The sequence below is a fragment of the Dendrobium catenatum genome, unplaced genomic scaffold (assembly GCF_001605985.2).
Source record: "Dendrobium catenatum unplaced genomic scaffold, ASM160598v2 fragScaff_scaffold_993, whole genome shotgun sequence".
NCBI lineage: Eukaryota > Viridiplantae > Streptophyta > Magnoliopsida > Asparagales > Orchidaceae > Dendrobium > Dendrobium catenatum.
In genome coordinates this window covers 87,317-106,666 of record NW_021319455.1, presented here as the reverse complement: position 1 = coordinate 106,666, position 19,350 = coordinate 87,317, and the positions used below count along the sequence as shown (strand labels likewise).

Sequence of the window (19,350 nt, the reverse complement as noted above, 5' to 3'; positions counted from 1 at the left end):
CACTTTCTCAGATTTCATAGTTGGCACTTGGCAGGAATCTCTTTTACTCATAATATGCCAATGCATCAAGTCAAATTCTCAAGTCTTCAAGCCAGGATTGCTTAACTTGAAAAAAATATTATACTCGAAATGGAATTCCTTTTTGATAAATTTCTTAAATGTGGTTCTTGAATCATGAATCTATTATACATGTGTGCAACATCAAGTTGTTAATCCCTTTCCCCACCTTTTTTTTTTAGGCTCTTCATTTGTTCCATTTTCTTTCTCTCACTAGAGTGGTTTTAGAGAGAGAGACTCTGGGATGGCTAGAGGGGGTGGCCTTAGGTCACCTTCTCCAAATGGGGGGTTTGGTGGAAGAAGTTGCGGCAAGGAGGGGAAGTTCGGAAATCGCTGGCAGGTTCTTGTCGACGAGGAGGCCGGCGGTGGTGAGCCGGCGGAAGCTGCTAGTCGGGCGGCTAGTGCGGCTAGTTCACCGGGACAAGGCCGGTTTTCGGCAAACCCAAGCAAAGGGACGGCTCCCCATGGAGCTCGGGAGGAGAAAGGAAAGAAGGCTGCGAGCTTCTCACGACCGGGGAAGGAAAATGACCAAGGTTTGGTCAAGATGGTGGGGACTAAGAGTTCCGGTGCTGCTTCTATGGAGGTGGAGCCGGCCACCAAGTTCACCCCACACAAAGGTAAGTTTGAGCTGGGAATTACCTCCCCTGTTTCGAAACCATTGGCGGTTAGAGAGCTTATCATGAGCTCTATTGGGATTTCCCCTCCGGCATCTAAGGCGTGGAATAATGCCCAGCGCCCTGACCACGTCTTAAGGCATGGCGAAGATGACAGGAACTGCAGCTCGGGCAGAGCCTCACCTCGTGCGAGCAGCCACGGCTCGGATGATGAACAAGCGGCGGGATCCGAACAAGAGGGTTTGGAGGCCAGCGACATGGAGGACGACAAGGACATTAGCCACCGGGATAGCACTGAGATGGCGACTGGCTCGGAGGAAGGTCCCGACTCTGACCGTGAGGGGGGCGAGGCCAGCAACATGGAGGATTCTGGTGCATCGGCAGGCCAGCAAACAGACATGGAGGATGACTTGGCTGAGAGGGCGGAGTCACAGCTGCAGGCTCTAGGGGCGGCGGTTTGCCCAGCTGTGCGGGATGTCACCGCTTGGGCGGACTGCACCGAAATTCAAGACAACCCCGTCTTTGAGTAGGGAGGTTCGAATGCCACCAGCAATGAGATGAATCTGGACTATAGCATTAGGCGTGAACATGCCCAGGTTTCGGCAGCCACTTCTCATGGAGCAGTTGAAGATCACACACAAGGTGTTTGTGGTATTTCCCCCAAGGAACCGAGAGTCACTCCTAGACAGGAATCAGCCGCACGCAAGTGCAGCTTGTAATCCCTTTGCTTGGAACAAAGTGCAGCTTGTTCCAATCTCCAAATTAGACAAAGGGTCTTTCCTTGGCAAGGATGGCAAGTCAGTGGAACCCGAGCTTGAGGCGGTTCATAGCAACATTGCGAAGCTTGATCGTGCGATTGTGGCCAAGGTTATGGGGCGTCGCATTGCTTTCACCTACCTCCTTAGCGAGCTCAAGAAGAGATGGTTCCACTTTGGTGATTTTGAAATTGTTACCATCGCCCCCAACTCGTTCATTTGCTTGTTTCAAAGTGCGGAAGCAAGAGACGCTGTTCTCTCGGGAGGACCATGGATTGTTGGTGGTAATATTATTGGTATGGATCGATGGACTCCTTCTGCTTCTCCCAATTCACTCCATGGCCTTCACTCACCCATTTGGATCCGTCTTCCTCAATTGCCATTGATATATTGGGTCATTAGCAACATCACGCGTATTGCCAACATGCTAGGGGACCCCTTATGGATGGATTCCCACACGAGTACTTGGGGACGGTCATCGTTTGCCTGTATTTGTGTTCGGATTGACTTGTCCCAACAGCTTGTGCCGGGGGTGTGGATAAACGGGATTCACGGGCGGTTTTTCCAAAAAGTCGAATACGAGGGGCTCACAAATTTTTGTTTCGATTGCGGTTATATCGGGCATGCCAGAGGCAGCTGCTCGGCTAAGGCCCCTCAGCAAGGACCGGCCCCCACTGCTACCTCCAAACCCAGCCACCCTGCAGCTCAAACGGAGGGGCCACCCCCGACCGTCCCATCTCCAAATCCGGCGAACAATTGCCAGGACGACTCCAGCATTTGTGAAGAACCCGAAGACAAGTCCTTTGGGACTTGGAACTTGGTGACCCGGAAGAAGAAAGGCAAAGCCAAGCTGGGAATGCAGCCACCGAATGGCCAAGAGCCACCGCCACCAAACCCGAAGCAGAAAGCCGAGACTTGCAAACCCGCCCCTGACTTACGGGAAGATCTCAAACACATGGAGGAGATCTCCAATAGGATTGTTAGCCCGAGCAAACCCCAAGCCGTGAAGCATCAGGTGGTGTTCAATGCCGATCGGGTTTGCCATGATACTACCTCTTTGGCAGTGAATCTCACCAAGCGTCAACACAAGGCATCCAAGGCGTTCATGGAAAAACAGCTGCTTCAGTTGGGGCCGATAGCCACCCTTCCCCGCAAGAGGAGGAAGAACTTACAAGATGACACTGGCGGGGACTTTGTCCCCTTTGAGGAACAATGATGCCTTACCCTTACCCATGCCTTAGGGTGAAGGTGGTGCCTATCCGACTGCCGGCGCAATGGGATATCTTTCCGCCTTCGGGCGTGTTGAACCCTTTCTCAGGTATCTCCCCCCGCTGGAGTTGTTCTTTAGGCACCACTGGATCTTCGAGGGCATGCTTTGGGGGTGGGCCTCCTTGCGAATCAAAGGGGCTTGTCCTTGTTTTTTTCCTTGCTTTTATTTTTAAAAGTCATACTTGTATGGAGTTTTGCTTTCATAGTATAGCCCTTCCCACCTTTTGCTTTTTTGTTTTGGGAAGGCATAGGATCCATGCTTTTGTACTTTCTTTTTAATCAATGCAAAATGCAAATTTCAACCCCACCTTTTTTTTTGTGAATGCAGGGTATTTGTTTCTCCATGCCCCTTTGCCATGTTGAAGTTGAACATGCTAATGAGGCTGATTTGGCTGAACTATCAGAGATTGAACAGCAAAACCTGGGGCAGGTTTGACCTATTCTCTGTTCGTCATCTATTTGGTTGTTTGTTCAAGCCATTTTGCGTTTGAGTGTATGCTTACAATGTTAATGCTTTTATGTTATGCAGGCGTATCATCAAGATTCTATTTCTGGGGTGGACAATAGCCCTCAATCTCTCCTAGCATTTATTGGAAACACAAACGTCCATGGTTTATATGACTTTCTGTTGAACTATAGGTAACTAGCACCTTGCCCTTTTAATGCATGGGAAATAATTTTTAAATAACAAGAAAAATGGTCGTGACTGGGATGGCAATGAAATGAGCTTAACACTAGTTTCTTGCGCTTTAGAGGAGTGTCTTTCATCAATGAGTTTAATACTAGTTTATTCAATTTAATTAAGTTAATTTGGTTTGCTTTCTCCAACTCCCATCATGTCAATATCTCATCAAGGATCCCTTGCGGAGCTTACATTTTTATATAAAACCTCTCTAGTCTACTTCAGTATATAAGCATAAATAATGTGTTTCTTTTCACAGCTCACTTTTTTAGATTTGCATTTGTTAGGTAGCCTTTGTATTGAAAACCGAGTTTTCTTGTTCTATTTTACAGGTCTTTCCTGAAATCCTTAAATAGTCATGATGTACCAGCATTATACGCACCTGTTCCATTCCCTAATGCTTCTCTTTGTATTCCAGAGGTAACTTTTATGGTTTAGCTGTTCATTGATTTCTAGCAAACTCTTTTCGGCAAGGTTGTGAAAACCGAACCGGACAACGAACCGGAAGGTGAGATTATTCTGGATTGCTTGTATAATCTATACGCCTATAATTGAACAACTTCGGACCAACATTTGAACTGGTTCGCAGTCAAGCCGGACGAACCAGCTGGTTCGGTCCGGTCCGGTTTTTAAAACACTGCTTTTCAGTCTCCATCATTTTGATCCTGATATGTTTTGCCACAAGTAAGCTCGCGGTTATTCTGGATTGCTGGTATAATCTACACCTATCAAGATACAATGTCCATTTCTACCACTGTGCAGGTGAAATGCAGGGAGATTAAAAAAGCTGAAAACTTTATCGACTCCAATGCTTCTCTAAGCTCATCTGAAAGCCCTTTATGTTACAGTATAGAAGTTAAAGATACAGTTCTACCTCCTTGGGTGATCTCCAGGCTGTCTGCAGCAATGACTATAAATGGAAACACTTTTGAATCAATGTATACGACCGTTGTTTTATTGGCATTGTAACTTTGAGTATTACACTTAGTTATTTTGATGCTTATCCCTCTTAAATCTTCCTGCAGCTTCACAACAGAACCATTGTCGGCTGGGTTAAATATTGCCCTTGAATTTTTCTGTCAGAATAAGCCCGATCAGCTTGGAAACTCTGATGCTTCGGTGCCGGGCAGTGCTGATGCTCTAGGTCTTCCTGAAGCTGCTTTGGCGCCGTGCTTGCTATCTGCTTCTTTGAGCCGGCTCAAGTTCTGCAATGGTTCTTACATCGCCAATGTAACTCAAATATGACTAATAGTTACCTGTAATGATACCTGCCCATTCTATTTGATGAAGTACTAATTTGTTGTGATAACTGAATATTTTTATGGAAATTGAATTGGTTGAAGAGAAGGTTAGTATCTGTCAATTCGATAATATGATATTTTTGTTCATATCTTTAAATTCATATCAAATGTAAATCTTTGTCTGTTCTTTTTATAGTTTAATAGATTGTTTGATTTCTGTGTGATATTTGTGTGATATTGAATGTAGATTTAAAAGTTGAATGGAATCAATTTTAGTAATTTTTTTTTTATTTTATATTGTTTTATAATTATTTTATGGTTTATTATAGTTGCTCTTAATTGGAAGTGCTCTCTTTCCTAATAATATTTAATCCAATTATAAGCGTTATGTAAAAATATTATTCGGGCAAATGAATTTGGAAATAAAGCCATAGCTTTATTTGTAGCAGTTGTGCAATTTAAGAATATTGTGCATGTAATATTACTTGCTTGTGTACGAAGTATTGGCTTGTATGGTTGTATATATGCTACTTCATTACATTGTGGTGTTTGGTGGCCGCATGACAATGAACATGATCGGTGTTTTTAATGGGAGTGAGAGGATTTTATTATAGAGTTTAATTTTGGGATTGTTTGAGCTAGTTATAGTTTTTTTATAAATTTGATTGTAAAATTATTATTTGGAAATAACTTTTTTGAAAGCTGTTCTGAAAAATAAATTTTTTAGTACAAAAATTTTCTTGAAAGCAGTAAAAAAATAATAGCCAATCTGAAATTATGATTGTATTATGAAGAGCAAATGAGTAAGAGAGTTATCCCACACAAAACTTCATTATTATTTTTTTCTTTTGGTATATTGTCTTTTAGCGGCTGTTTGGGATAATTTTTTTATTATTTTATTTTTTGCAATAACAATTTTTATTTGGGTTATTTAAAAAAAAAAAGCAGTTATTTTTACAATAAGTTAAAAAAAAAATTTACTTTCCCAACTTTATAATCATTTTTATAAAAAAATATAACCGTCTCAAATAGTTACTCAACATTGTACTTTATAAGCCTTGAAGCTCCAGATGATGAGCGATACGCAAATTAAGATGACTGCTTATTATGAAGAAAATATGTGTGAGCAGTGAGCACAACAAATTTTTTACCATATGAAACTGCTTTGATGAATTTAGTAATTATTATACTTTATAAAATAAAATCATTTTATTCTTTTGTAAATTGTTCAGTAATTAAATTAGTCAATGAATTTGACGAGGATAAAAACATATAAAATATTTAAATTTTAACCTTCTTTTATATGAATTAAATATTATTTCAAAAAAGTAAATCGAATAATAGGACGAAATGAAACGTTTCTAACTACAGCGGAAATAGGTAAAATAAGCTTAAATGATTGATGTTGAGTCATTACATTCTAATAAATAAGTATTTTGTATATTTTTTTTAAGGCTCCGATAATGCAAAATAATAATTTTGTACTTAGTGTTGGCATTTTAGAGAAAGAAGACGAAGGATGAGCTCCGTCCTCCACTTGCGGGGATTGTTCGTCTCTGGGGCTGCTTCGGCTTCCAGTGCGAGAGTTGCACGGTTTTCATCTCCTGACAAGAAGAAAAACTACGTATCCTCGGTTCTAATGGAAGACCGCGAAGCCAAGCCTATTGATCTAGTGGGAGGATTCTTGGCGAAGAAGCCCTATAATCCTCCTTCCTGGGTCTCCCATCTCAATCCTATTCCTACTCACATATACTCTCTGGGACATGTGAGTCAATCTTCCTTTCTTCACTTGAGGTTCTGCTGCTGTTTCTCTTTATTTGATACTTAAATCTGATAACAAGTTTTTAATGTGGAGAATGATGATTCTGAAACTTAATCAAAATTTTATTTTTGTTGTGTGGATGTTACATTTTAATCTGTAGAACCCAGAAAAGAGTTAATTCTAATACAATAGGATGATGGATTATGATTAACGGAGATTATCCAGACAAAATGAGGTCATTAGGATGAGCTAATCTATTTATCTGTTAGAGTTAGATACTTAATGCATTCTTGGTTTACAGGTAATCTGTGCATACGTACGTTGAGGGTAAGGTTATGTCATTTCTGTGAATAACTACTATGAATTGCATCTGGAAGTTTTTTCTGAACTGTTTTTTGTTCTGATATCTGGATAGATGCCGAGGGTTTTTGACCTATTAAGGAGATGACAAGCTTTTGTCATGACCATAATTCAATGATAACATTTTGTGTTAAAACTGCCTAATCAGAGGACTCCAGTCATAAATGTTTATTTGTAATGCCATTTGGCGATAAAATCACTTGTTAGAGGACACATGCCATGCTTTTTACTAGCAAGTGATCATTTGAGATTAAACATATTGTGATAAGTTTTAAGAGACATTAGCTCTTTGCGTGCTGAGGTTTTTATTAAATTTATCATCTTTGACAAATGGTTGTTGATGATAGATGAATTTTACTTTAAGTTTTAGTATGATATATTTTACTTGAATATTTTGAATTTTGGAAATATTGAATTTTAAAGTATCAAAATTTAAAACCACAAATGATTAACTTTAAAATTTGGGAGTATTATGAAAATCATACTCCCTTTAGTTTAAGGTTTGTTGTCAATGCAAATATTATTGGGATTTTGAATGTCTTTTTTGTTGCTTTCGACCTTATCAACTACGCTAGCAACTAGCTTATTCACAGAGGATCATGTTTGTGGATAACACTTGCAGTTGCATTTGTAAGACAAAATATCATTGTATTGGGATTGAATATTTGATTGCAAACTTCCTTGGTTAGAAAATTATGTTTCAATAAGTGTTGCGGTAATTTATTGAGAGGTAGAAGTTTTGTCAACTCCTATCTTGGGAGTTGGAGGATTGTATTCAAAAGTGGGACTTATGAACTTGTCCTATATGCAAGGGGGCTCGCTTGAGTGTGCTATAAAATGATGATTTTGATTTAAAAAAAAAGTTTATGAGGTTTAAAAATAAATTGCATGTGTTTTAAAGTGGTTGCATGCTTCTCAAGACTGGCCATAATTGAATTTACTTTATTTCTCATAAGTGCAGCATTCAAACAAGAAATTCGAATGTTTAGCACATTCGTTGGAGAACATGCGGACATTTTGGCTTTGATGCTCATACATGTTTTTTGATGGAGATGCATGATGCACTTGCACACTTCTCAGTGCATTTGCATGTCACACTTATACTTTTTTTTGATGTATTTGCATGAGTTCTGGTGCACTTACATAGTAGGCTTCCATGCTTCTTGAGATGAGTTGTATTTAAATACTTTTTTATTTTAACTCGCGCAGTATTCTCATATATCAAATTTAGAGGTTTGATGAATTCATCTTAGCATATGTGGGTAAGTTAATTTTAAGAATTTAATTTTTCTTCTATATGACATGCATGTTTTTTATTGCATTTGCATGGCGCATTTGTGTGTTTTTTTAATGCACCTACCTTTCAGTGCATTTACATAGTGTATTTGCATGCATTTTAATATAAATATACTTGGATGTTTTTCAGTGTATTTTCATAGTCTGGAACACGTTTGTACTGTGCACTTGTATGTTTTAGATGTATTGGCATGGTATAGTTATACGCTTTTCAGGAAACCTACATGTTGCTCTTGCACGCTTTTCGGTGTATTTGTATTGTATATTTGCATGCCTTTCAATACACTTTAGCATTTTCGGTGTATTTGAATGAAGCACTTTCACATCTTCTCGAGGCATTTGAACATATTGCTTGCATGTTTTTGGTGTTATTACATGATTTATTTGTATGCTTCTTAGACAGAGCATGCTTCTCAGAGCAATGACATGTTTTTTGAGGTAGTAGAATGTTTTTGGTGTTGTTACATGTTTTTAAGGGAAAAGTTAAACTTGTAAAACAAAACATAAGGCATATGATTGTAGGAGTAATTTCATATTTTTATGGCATGTCCTTTAACTGAAATCTAGATAAACAAGAGAACTTTGAAACATATATGAATTCCTGAGTGAATTAATCCCTATATGATAAATATTATAATTGAATGTGCATGATGATCCGGATGTACCTACTAGTAAAGGGCTCTTCGGGGCAAAAATGGTAAAGGGCTCTTCGGGAAAAAATGGTAAAGGACTGTTCGGAGTAAAGGAAATGGTTGGCAAAAAATTTGCTGTGTACCTGATCAGTACAAAATACTGGTACTTCCAGGATGGGTGTATAATTATATAATTAAGCATTTTATGCATTTAAAAATAAAAGAAAGGTTATGACTAAAGGAAAAGTTTATGAAGAATGGAAAAAGTTTAAGAAAAATAAAAGAAAAATGTTATACTGTATATGCATATCAAATGTCATGTATGATTTCTTTTAATTTATATAATTTTTATGAATGAAAGATTTCGTGCTTAATGTTGTATTTTTTTATTGTTCATGAATTTATGTTAAATGCCTGTTACTTGTTGAACGTTGGCTCACCCCTGCTTGTGGGAATGTTCTTCAGGAGAGACTGCTAAAGAGTGATGGCTGATAGACCGATTACCTACCGTCGTAGAGGATCCCATGATGACATGTTTTTATGGTTGTTTATGTGACTAGTGTTAGTCTATGTGAAATTTTATTTATTGGGGACTTTCTGAGGTATTGTTATGTTTTAGATTATTATTTTTGATGTTGTTGCAACTTTTAAGTTTGATGTTTAGTGGCTCTTTTTTTATAATTGAAGTTTGGATGAACATTTGTATATGTTTGATTATGAGTGAAATTTTATGTGTTACCGTATGACTTTCTGTTCCCGCCCTGTTAATTCGGGCTAGCTGAGCCGGGTCGTGACAATAGGCTTTTAAACTTTATTTTAGCGTACATAGTATGCAATCAGAACACCTCAAAAGCTTCATGATTTTACTTGAGCATCAAGTAGGTTTTGTAACTTGCGTATGATTTTCAGAGTTTTAGGTTTTGCTGATTATTGTGTTTTGTTGCTAAATTTTGTTTTTGTTACTTTCAGCTCCCTACTCCAATTCACAAATGGAACGTTCCTAATCTACCTGACGATACAGAAATCTGGATAAAGGTACATGTTTGAATGGATTTTTGAGCTTTTCTTTTTTGGTCAATCATTTATTGATATGCCCTTATTATTGTTATTAGAAATTTCCATTATTTATTCCATGTTTTACATTAATAATAACTTTTGACTAACTGAAAATCCAAAACACATAGCGTGACGATCTTTCAGGAATGCAATTGAGTGGCAACAAAGTTAGGAAGCTGGAATTCTTATTGTCAGATGCAGTGGCTCATGGTGCAGACTGTGTAATTACGGTTGGAGGCATTCAGAGCAACCACTGTCGTGCAACTGCAGTGGCTGCTAGATATCTGAATATAGACTGTTATCTAATTCTTCGAACCTCCAAGGTAATTTAAACCATCTCTCTCTCTCTCTCTCTTTCCATCTCTCCCTCCTTTCCTCCAACTTTACCATCCTCCCTCTGCCTCTAAGTTATATGCAACATAGCTATATTCTATTTTCCACCTTTCTATTCAAGAACATCCATAAAATTTCTCTATATGATGTTTTCCAGACTCTGGTGGACAAAGATCCCGGTCTAACAGGCAATCTACTTGTTGAGAGATTAGTTGGAGCAAAAGTTGAACTTGTTTCAAAGGAAGAATATGCAAATATCGGCAGTGTGGTATGTTTTTTTTTTCTCTTTTGATCTGCGTTTTTATCTTTAACATTTCTTACTTTTTTAGTGGACTACCATTATTTTTCTTATCATTTTTATACGTGAATTTAGCCCTAAACTAAATTCCAGTGTATCTAAACTTCTAGTCCAAATGTTTTTAAATTCAGATAGTCTGAACCAATGATATCTCTTCTTGATCCCAATTAGTTTTTTTGCTACAATGACGTGCCCAGTATCTTGGATTGCTTTCAACTAGCATTATGTGTCAAAGCTTAGGTTTTACCTTATATACTTCTATACTCGTGTACCATGCGGTGCATGTGATTGAGCGAGGAAGCAATTGGGGTTAGGGGTGTCAAATCGTGTTTACAGGTTGGGTTCTGGTCAAACCCGGCATTGACCCGACAGTTTTTGACCCGACCCGATTTAGGTTTTGGGTCACTTTTGGGTTAGGGTCAACCCGACTTGACCTGTAAGCAATTAGATATATGAAATTTGGAAAATTAATTTGCAATTAAATAAATGAAATTTGGCAAGGTAAAGTATACTAAAAACTTGTAACTATTGTATAAATTTAGGGGTTTAGGCCAATAATGCCAACAAGCAACCAGCGGTCCAGCAGGAAAAACAAACACCAAAAAGCACCTACTCAGGGATCATCAAATTAGAATTGCCACAGATAGTATACAAATGGAGAACCACCAATAGCCCTAAAAAAACAGAAGAAAACGACATGTACTAAAATCCCACTCCCGCAAATGCTGCAGATCATTGATATAAAAAAGGGCGTGTAACTTTGTAGGTAATCAAATTTCTCCACATGAACTAAAATCTAAAATCCTAAAATCTTTACCCTCAGCCGGACGGCCTGAACTGATATAACGACAAACGACGAACGTCAAGCAAAGAGATTTCGAAGATGTAAATCATATAATCATATATGAATAAAAATCAGTAATGAATAAAGGAGTGATAAATCATCTTTAGGGTTTGCTAATCATGCACATAGAATCTAGGGTTTCCATTTGAGAAGCTCAAATATGAAAAATTATGTGGAAACTCGTAATAAAGACTAAAAATCTTGCCAAGCAATCATCCTACTATTACATTATCTCGAAATGCAAAAGGGTCACCAGTTGTCGATATATGCCGACAAAATTTGAAGTTTGCAGGGGATTCCTAACTACGAGGGGAGAGGAGGAGACTTGAATTCTTCACCTACGTTCGGAGCTTAATTTCTTGAGGAATCGAGCCTACAACAAGCACTGAATCACAAAGAATGCAGACTGAAACGAGGGCAAGGGTATGGAGCGAAACAAAGAAGAGAAAGGTGAAACTCGAAAGCCAAAAGACGCAAGACGAAATACCTTAACTAGTCTAGTATTTTGTAATATTAATGAATAAATTGGGTTAAAATCGGGTTATCATGACCCGAAACTAAAATTGGGCCAGATATTTGAATCCTATCCAACCCATTTTCTAACCGGGTCCACCTGAACCCGGAATTTGTAGGTCGGGTATGGGTCGGGTTTTCTGGTATTGTCGAATATTGACACCCCTAATTGGGGTTGTTAGCAGCAAGATCGCATATGGTTGGGATCTGGGTTGTGGTTGTGAAGTTGGATATTCGGTTGGAGGAATCGGGCTATCGTGTGCGAAGAAGAATCGAAGAATAGAACACGAAGCTTCGACTTCGTTCTAATGATGAGGGTGACATTTGATCGAGGCGAGCTATTGCCACTACGAGATATACAGACTGTTTTGACATCGATCAACAGGGCTATTAGTGGGATTTCGCGAAAAATTCGAAGATTTGATAAAGATCTCGGCTGATACGAGGTAAGTGGATTAGAATTGATTTTTTTTATTTTGATTTTATTTATTAATCAAATTAATAATAATAACAATAACATGTTATTATTGTTAATATTAAATTTTGAAACGGTAGAATGGGTCAATCTCCACGGTGATTTGCTTGCGCGATTTTTATTGAACAAATTTATGGTCATTTTTGGTTGTTGATGGTGCTTCAAACGTAACGGCGAAGTCTGTTTTGCGATTGTAGGTCATTTGGGCAATGTCGCGCATCAATTTAGGTTGTCGGTCATCCGTTTTGACTGATCTCGTCTGATTTGACTGCGAGGAGTTCCTCTCTTAGGCGAATTCGACACTCCAATCGCAACGGCGCACTCCATTCGGCAATCAGAGGTTGTTTGACCCTTCAAGTGATGCGTTGGGCGTCAAATTCGCCTCGTTTTGTGCGCTTTTGCGTATAAGGGTCAACAATAGTGGACCTAATGAATCAATTTTTTAACACATTTTTCTTTTCATTGTCATGTCTCATGGTTCCATTTATGATGAAGGCATGTAAGATTTTTGTATTGATGGATCAAGTTGGTCAATCCCAAAAAATTAGGGACTATCACGTAATGTATGTTAAAAAGGGAACCAAGCCAGGATTGCCCCAACTCATATGGATGCAGGAATAGGCAACTTTTCTATACAAGCCATCAATCCAGAGAATACATTCATTGACTCAAATGATTAGTTGATTGGTTTCACACTATATTGAACTGGTAACAGTGGCGACTATTCCTGATTAAATTGATTTTTTAGATTATTCCTGCCTGCATGTTCTATGTTTATTCATTTTATCGGTCTCCACACTCTTTGTAATGTTGTGTTATAATCTGGAACTTTGTTAATATATGAGCTTACTAGGAAATATATTAAATTGTGCAGTGATTTTTTCATGCATGAGTTGGTTCATATCTCTTACATTTTACTTGATGATTTTTATGGTTGAGACTTACTATTTGATGCTTCCCATTCTGTGTAGGCTCTCGCTGATTTACTAAAAGAGCGATTAATAAGTGAAGGGAGAAAACCATATGTTATTCCTGTTGGCGGATCGAATTCGCTAGGAAGTTGGTAAGTTCTTTGTTTTCTGCTTTCATACCATTCATCTTGTTAAGTTATTGTCATTGTTCTTTTACAAGGTATTTACGAACTATGTTCCCTCTCCTTCGGCCATAGGGTTTCCCGGATGCTAATCATAGAGTTATCATCTATTGCCCCTTCATCATCCTCGAGTCCTCAATGTCATGAGAGCTCAGAAATGCACCTTTGAGCCCCTTAGTTTCTGTTTTCTAGGATCTTTGACGAAGTGCTAAATAATAGATGGAAAAAGAAAAGAGCAATGATTGCTGACAGGAATAGAGGACAAGGCAAGAGTTAGAGAAAGAGTAAGAGAGTAAGAGGAGAAAGTGGAGCCGATTATTAAGAAATTTAATTCAATCAATATTTAATTATTAGATCAAGTAGTTCCTAATACAAGATTAGAATTCTTTCATATGAAGCTTTCTTCATTGCTCTTTATACTTCATTAATTTTTTGGCATAGAAATTAAACCCATAATAAATCTTATTATAAACAAGTGATTTTTCGATATTAACATTGTTTTTTACGGGTCTTTGTTACTTTACTCTCCCATAACTTTATTTGACTCATTATCATAACTCTATTATCATTGCCATTATTTTTAGCATATTTATTGCCATTAGATTCTTGTTAAAGAATGTTTGTCCTTCAGTCATTTGGTATGCTCTTCTATTTTTAGAATTTCAATTGAAGACTTCTTTGTCAAAACTCACTATTGTTTTCTGTGGATAATTCTAGATTATAACCTAAATCCAGAGCATTAAAAAAAACAATCCTAATTATATGCATCGAACCAAAATGTAAACCGCATCCAACACCACCTTCCCATTGTTGGAAGAACCTCAAGCTGCGCCTCAAGGTTTGATCAGTAATCAAACAATAGAAAGAGGTGGACATTGGTGACGGAATTATGTAGATAGTAAATTGGACAATGCAATGGCTCTAATTTTCAGCAAAATACGATGGTTTTGCTGTTCCTGACTGATGAAGGTGAATGTAAATGAATTTCAGGAGAGAAACGATGGTGGTAATGAAAACCTATTAAAAAGAGAAGAAAACTCGAGCAGTTGATAATGAGGAAAACTAATAGGCAAGGGCTTGAGTAGTGTCATGTGACATACGAGTTTGCTGGTTAGGAGCCATGCTAAGTTGTCAAATTCTCATAACACTTCTAAATTGTTAGGTTTAATGGAAAATTCTATTAGGTTGGGGAATCTGGCGGATCTTCTTCAGTTCAAAGTTCAATTTTTTGCCAGGGCAACATGCGTCAACTTAAAGATTGTTGTTTGGTCTAATTGGACAGGTGGTCAATTGCTTGGATTGGTTGAAGCGACTAGTCCGTTCTTGTTCTAATATTAATAGTTTCACGAAGCATTGAATTGTAAGAGAAATTTTTTTAGACTTCATCTTGGTAAAATATTTAGTAGTCCTACATGAGATTCTTTTGTGGGTGAATTAACTGTACAAGGAACCTTTTGTAAAAATGTAATCTTAGCATCAAGCTGGGAAGGCTTGGCTTGGTGGATTAGAATTAAGAAAAAAAAGTTGGATTAATAAATTAGGAGTTAATCAAAAGTCATGCTATCACATTTTCTATTTTCATAATATCACATATTACGGTTTCCTTTTACTTGTCAGATGTGGGCTTCGAAAATTCGGCCCCGACCTCTGCCCGCTGCGCTTTTTCTTTCGGGGGATAGTTTTAACGGATTAAGTTCAGGGGTAAATTTTGGAAGACATATTGGTTTGTAGATAAGACATTACTCAGAGATTTCTCCATCATTTTGCGAGGACTTTATGATTTGAGTTCTTGTTTCCTATAGGCGCAAGCCCCTATATCCCTCATAATAACAAGAGAGAACTTTCGATTAAGGCTAGTCATCAATCAGATACATAGACGTAGTATCATGTGTATAGTAGCAAGATGGACATTTGGATGTTTGAAATTTGAAGAGTTTATATTTAAAATAAAAAATTTCACCATCTTGCACTTAATGCTGATGGTGGGGAATGGATGATGGACCCGATCAAGATCCCATGCTTTTGTCGTCCCGGGTCATCGTGGTCCCTGGTCTACTTAGTCAGAGGAGGTAGTCGACCCAACCTGACAGAAGGATCCTTGTCGGAAGCCACGGGTTGCTTCCTCCAAGGGTATCTTGTAGACCTGGGAGGAGTATTTGTCTAAGAAGATAAATTTAAATTCACCTTAGCTAACAGAGGGCTTTGTGCCCTATCGATCATATCATATTAATTCATATTTCAAGGATTTAATGCCACTAAGGAACGTATTCGCTCCGGCCATAACCGGTATTTTGTGGTACTATTTGGCGGCTAAACTACTCAGTTCATATGGCTCTGGATCATAACCGTTTATCCTGCGGTGCCATTTGTCGGTAAAACCGTCATTAGAGGACACAACACATCATTAATGACAGAAGATTATTTGAGAATAGATCATAGTGATGTTTTTTACTAGGCATTTAGCTCAATGTGAGCTGAAGTAGTTTTCAATTTGTCCACCTCAGTAAACTGTTGCGGATGATGGATGAATTTTGTTTTAATTGATTTGATGGTTGATTTCCATTTTTTAAAATATTTTTGGATTTTTGAATTTCTGTGGAGTTTGGACTTTGGGTGGCATTTTGAAATATTTGAAATTAACCCACCTGGTTGGATTTTCTATTCAACACGGCCATCATCAGGGTGAAAGGGGTTATTTCCCTTTGTTGATTAAACCTTGTCGACTCCGTCAAGTTGTCGTCAGAGGATTGTGTTTCGTAGGCTTTATACATTTGTTGATGAATTCTCTTTGTTAGAGATCTTGAAGGTCTAATATGAATGTATTAAAATAAATATCCTGGCTGACCTTGCGATTGCATAGGAGAATCATGCTCGAATTTGGGTTCACTTATTGACCCGTGCAGCATCCCTAGACGTCACGTGTGTACCAATAACATGCTCGTCGGGGCCCATACAGGTGTTTGGAGGTATTTTATAATTATTTATTGAACATTGTCGACTCCTATTTACTTGCTTAGGAGGATCGGGTTCAAATTTATTCACTCGCGCATCATCCCTAGACATCATGTGTGTTCCAACAACACGCTCGCCGAGGCTCATGCGGGTTTTGTGATTGCACTTACCCCTTTTGTGTACCTATATGTATACAAAATATAGTGTATGTGCGGGAGACATTTTTGAATGTTTATCATTGATTATTTTAATGCGATGCTTTACTTGGAAGCTCGTACATGCCTTATGTTCGCTTGTATAATTATTGTGGATCTGGTGGCGTGTTGTAACATATTCAAGATTGAGTTGTTTGCTGTATTGTACAGGTAGACTGTCGTGCACTACTTTTTGCTTTGTGTAGGTGGATTGTAATACACTAATGAATCTCCTGCTTTTGCTGTAGATGTTGGCACATGTTGGAAGTCTTCTGTATTTACTAGTGGATTGCCTGTATAACAAACCTTCGACAACAGCCTATAAGCGCTTGCATTTGCTGAATGTCTTTTATTTCTGTTTACAGATGATACATAGTGCATGGAGTAGATCTCCTACAGCAGCCTGTAGGAGCTTGCATTTGTTGTAGTCATTTTGCATGTTGTTCGTAGATGACGTTTTATGTATATAGCATGTCTTCTGCAAGAGCTCGTGGATAACACATTATGTGTACGATGAGTTTCTTACAACAACTCATAGAAGCTTGCTTTTGTTGTACCCTTTTGGCATTCTGCTTGTGGACAACATTTAGTGTGTATGTCGAGTCTCTCACAAGGACCTGTGGATACTTGCATTTGTTATATTTCATCCAGTGTTTACTTGCAAATGGGATATAGTGCATATGACGAGTCTCCTACGACCCCGTAAATATTTGCACTTTGCCACATACCAACTGCTCTTGCTTGTAGGGAGCCAATATATTTGCTTAGCACTGGATTATTGCTGATTGTAGGAGTGTTATAACATTCACTGCATGTCGTTGATTGCCACCCATAGGTATATTGTTCTGCATCTGAAAGTTCCTTATGTCATTTCTTACGAATGACACCTCACATGAGTATCCATATGCATTGGAGACTCATCATATCTGGAGCATATCCCCTTCGTGCACATTAGTTAGCAAATCATCGCATTCCTTAGCAGCCTACTATGCTTATATGTTTCAACTTTTTATGTTTGTAGATAACTACTATATTCATCTACGAGCTGGTTGCCATTGATTGGAGGGAAGCCTTGCTATTCATTTCATGTTCTTCATATGTTCTTTGTAAATATGCCATCCATGATTAAGATGAATAACATGCACTCATGTTATATACTCTCTTTTCATTCATCATGAGTCTATGAGCAAGTTCTTACATCTTCAATTTGATTTGTTAATGTTCATTTATTTGATCAAACTTATCACTTGGCTTAGGCTCGAAGTTCAAAATTTCTTGAGCCTAGTTCAAGTCCACAGTACAAGTTCAAATCAAGTTCTTCTTGGTTGAGTTCAAGTCCAAGCATAATCCTTTGTTCTGTTGTTCAAGCTCAAGTCCAAATTAAAGTCTCCTATGGTCTTTTGAGTTTAAATCATGTTCGAGTCAAAGTCAAATTCGTTGTCATTTGTTGCAAGTCCAAGTTCATATTCAATTTCATTTTACTTAGGTTCAAGTCTTGATTAGTCATTTGATTTGTGTTCAAATACAAGTCATTGTAGTTTATTCATTTGAGTTCAAATTGAGTCTCAATTCATGTTCTTTGAGTTCAATCAAGTCAAAGTGCGGCCTTATGTCCACCTGGAATTTTGACAGCCTCCTGGTGTCTCCCCCGTTTAGGGGAAAACTACAGGGGTCTGGGCCTTTCCACCACACACAATAAAGGCGTGTATGGTAGGTGCCTTTAGACACTGCAGCTGTGGTCTTCATTCCCACAACGCGCAATAAAGGCGTGTATGGGGTCTTTGAATGTACATGTTTTAAAAGACAGTTGGTTTTCCTCCCGCTCGATAGTAATTATAAGTAACCCCGCCTCACTGTAAGTGTCGCACCGGGTTCCCATCCCACCACGCGCAATAAAGGCATGTATAATCGGTTTTCCGGTGCACCGCGAATGCCATAGTAGGGCTTTAGGTGATTACCCGCATCGTCGTATGCGTCGCACCGGGGTCCCATCCCATCATGCGCATTAAAGACTTGTATGAGCGGTTTTCCGGTGCGCCATGAACTTCGAAAACGGCTCTCGAGGTTTTGAGTTTGGAGGGGTTATACCTTTGGCGACGTTGGCGACGGCGATGAGAGAGGCAAAATGTACAAAGATATGTTATCTTTTCCCTCACTCATTTTTTATATTTATTTTCTCCCCTTTTTATTTCTTTTTTTTTAAACACATCATTATTTCATTTCATTTTTTTTACACACTCACAAATATATATAAGAATACATAAAATAAAAAGAAATAATAATTAAAACACAATACAGAACAATTCACATCGAAATGAAGTCACAAAATTAAAGAGAAATGATAATAACAGGTGAGATGGAAATTGCCTAAAGTGTGAGAAGCTAAGTGGGCTAAATGAGCCTCAATGGCAAATTATTGCATCCGGTCACCGGATGCGGAGATAGATCCGAATATTAATAAAATATTATTTTAAATTAAGCGAGTCAAAAGCGCAGGTAAAGTACATATAAAGCACATGTAAAGCGTAGGTCAAAGCGCAGTCAAAAGCGCAGGTAAAGCACAGTCAAAGCGCAACTAAAACACAACTAAAGCGCAAGTCAAAAGCGCAGATGACGTGGCAAATTTTTATTGAATGTCTGAACCTATTCTCCGCGTCCTATGATTGGATGCAATAATTTGCCCTTGACAATGCGGAGTAAGGGTGTGTGAATGTCCTCTGTTTAGAAAAGAAAAAGTTTTCTGGTGGGTTGAGGTAATGGGGAAGGAAATGTGTGAAAGCTGATTTAATAAAGTTATGAAGGAAGAAAAAAAAAAAATTATAGTCACATGCAGGAGATGAAAGGCCACTAAAAGACAAGTTTACTACAGTAGACGTTTTTTTTTTTTTTTGGGACGTTAGGGGCTCGAACGTGAGTCTCGCTCT

General features: G+C 38.2%; 2 protein-coding genes across 5 annotated transcripts in view; both read left to right on the top strand.

Annotated features, from left to right (window-relative positions):
- The window catches only part of LOC110111729, a 36,384-nt gene extending 31,660 nt beyond the window's left edge, over positions 1–4,724 (top strand). For all 3 annotated transcript variants that reach the window (XM_020843725.2, XM_028697733.1, XM_028697732.1), the window contains exons 11-15: positions 3,024–3,125; positions 3,225–3,334; positions 3,710–3,797; positions 4,140–4,315; positions 4,403–4,724. In XM_020843725.2, the coding sequence (XP_020699384.1) occupies positions 3,024–3,125; positions 3,225–3,334; positions 3,710–3,797; positions 4,140–4,315; positions 4,403–4,622 (696 nt within the window). In that variant the 3' untranslated portion in view covers positions 4,623–4,724. The remainder of the gene's footprint in view (positions 1–3,023; positions 3,126–3,224; positions 3,335–3,709; positions 3,798–4,139; positions 4,316–4,402) is intronic.
- Positions 4,725–6,106: 1,382 nt separating this feature from the next.
- The window catches only part of LOC110111722 (putative D-cysteine desulfhydrase 1, mitochondrial), a 42,573-nt gene continuing 29,329 nt past the window's right edge, over positions 6,107–19,350 (top strand). The window contains exons 1-5 of one of the 2 annotated variants that reach the window (XM_028697731.1): positions 6,107–6,383; positions 9,638–9,703; positions 9,853–10,047; positions 10,215–10,325; positions 13,159–13,250. In XM_028697731.1, coding sequence (XP_028553564.1) covers positions 6,138–6,383; positions 9,638–9,703; positions 9,853–10,047; positions 10,215–10,325; positions 13,159–13,250 — 710 coding nt within the window. In that variant the 5' untranslated portion in view covers positions 6,107–6,137. The remainder of the gene's footprint in view (positions 6,384–9,637; positions 9,704–9,852; positions 10,048–10,214; positions 10,326–13,158; positions 13,251–19,350) is intronic. The other variant, XM_020843716.2, reaches the window with a different exon arrangement.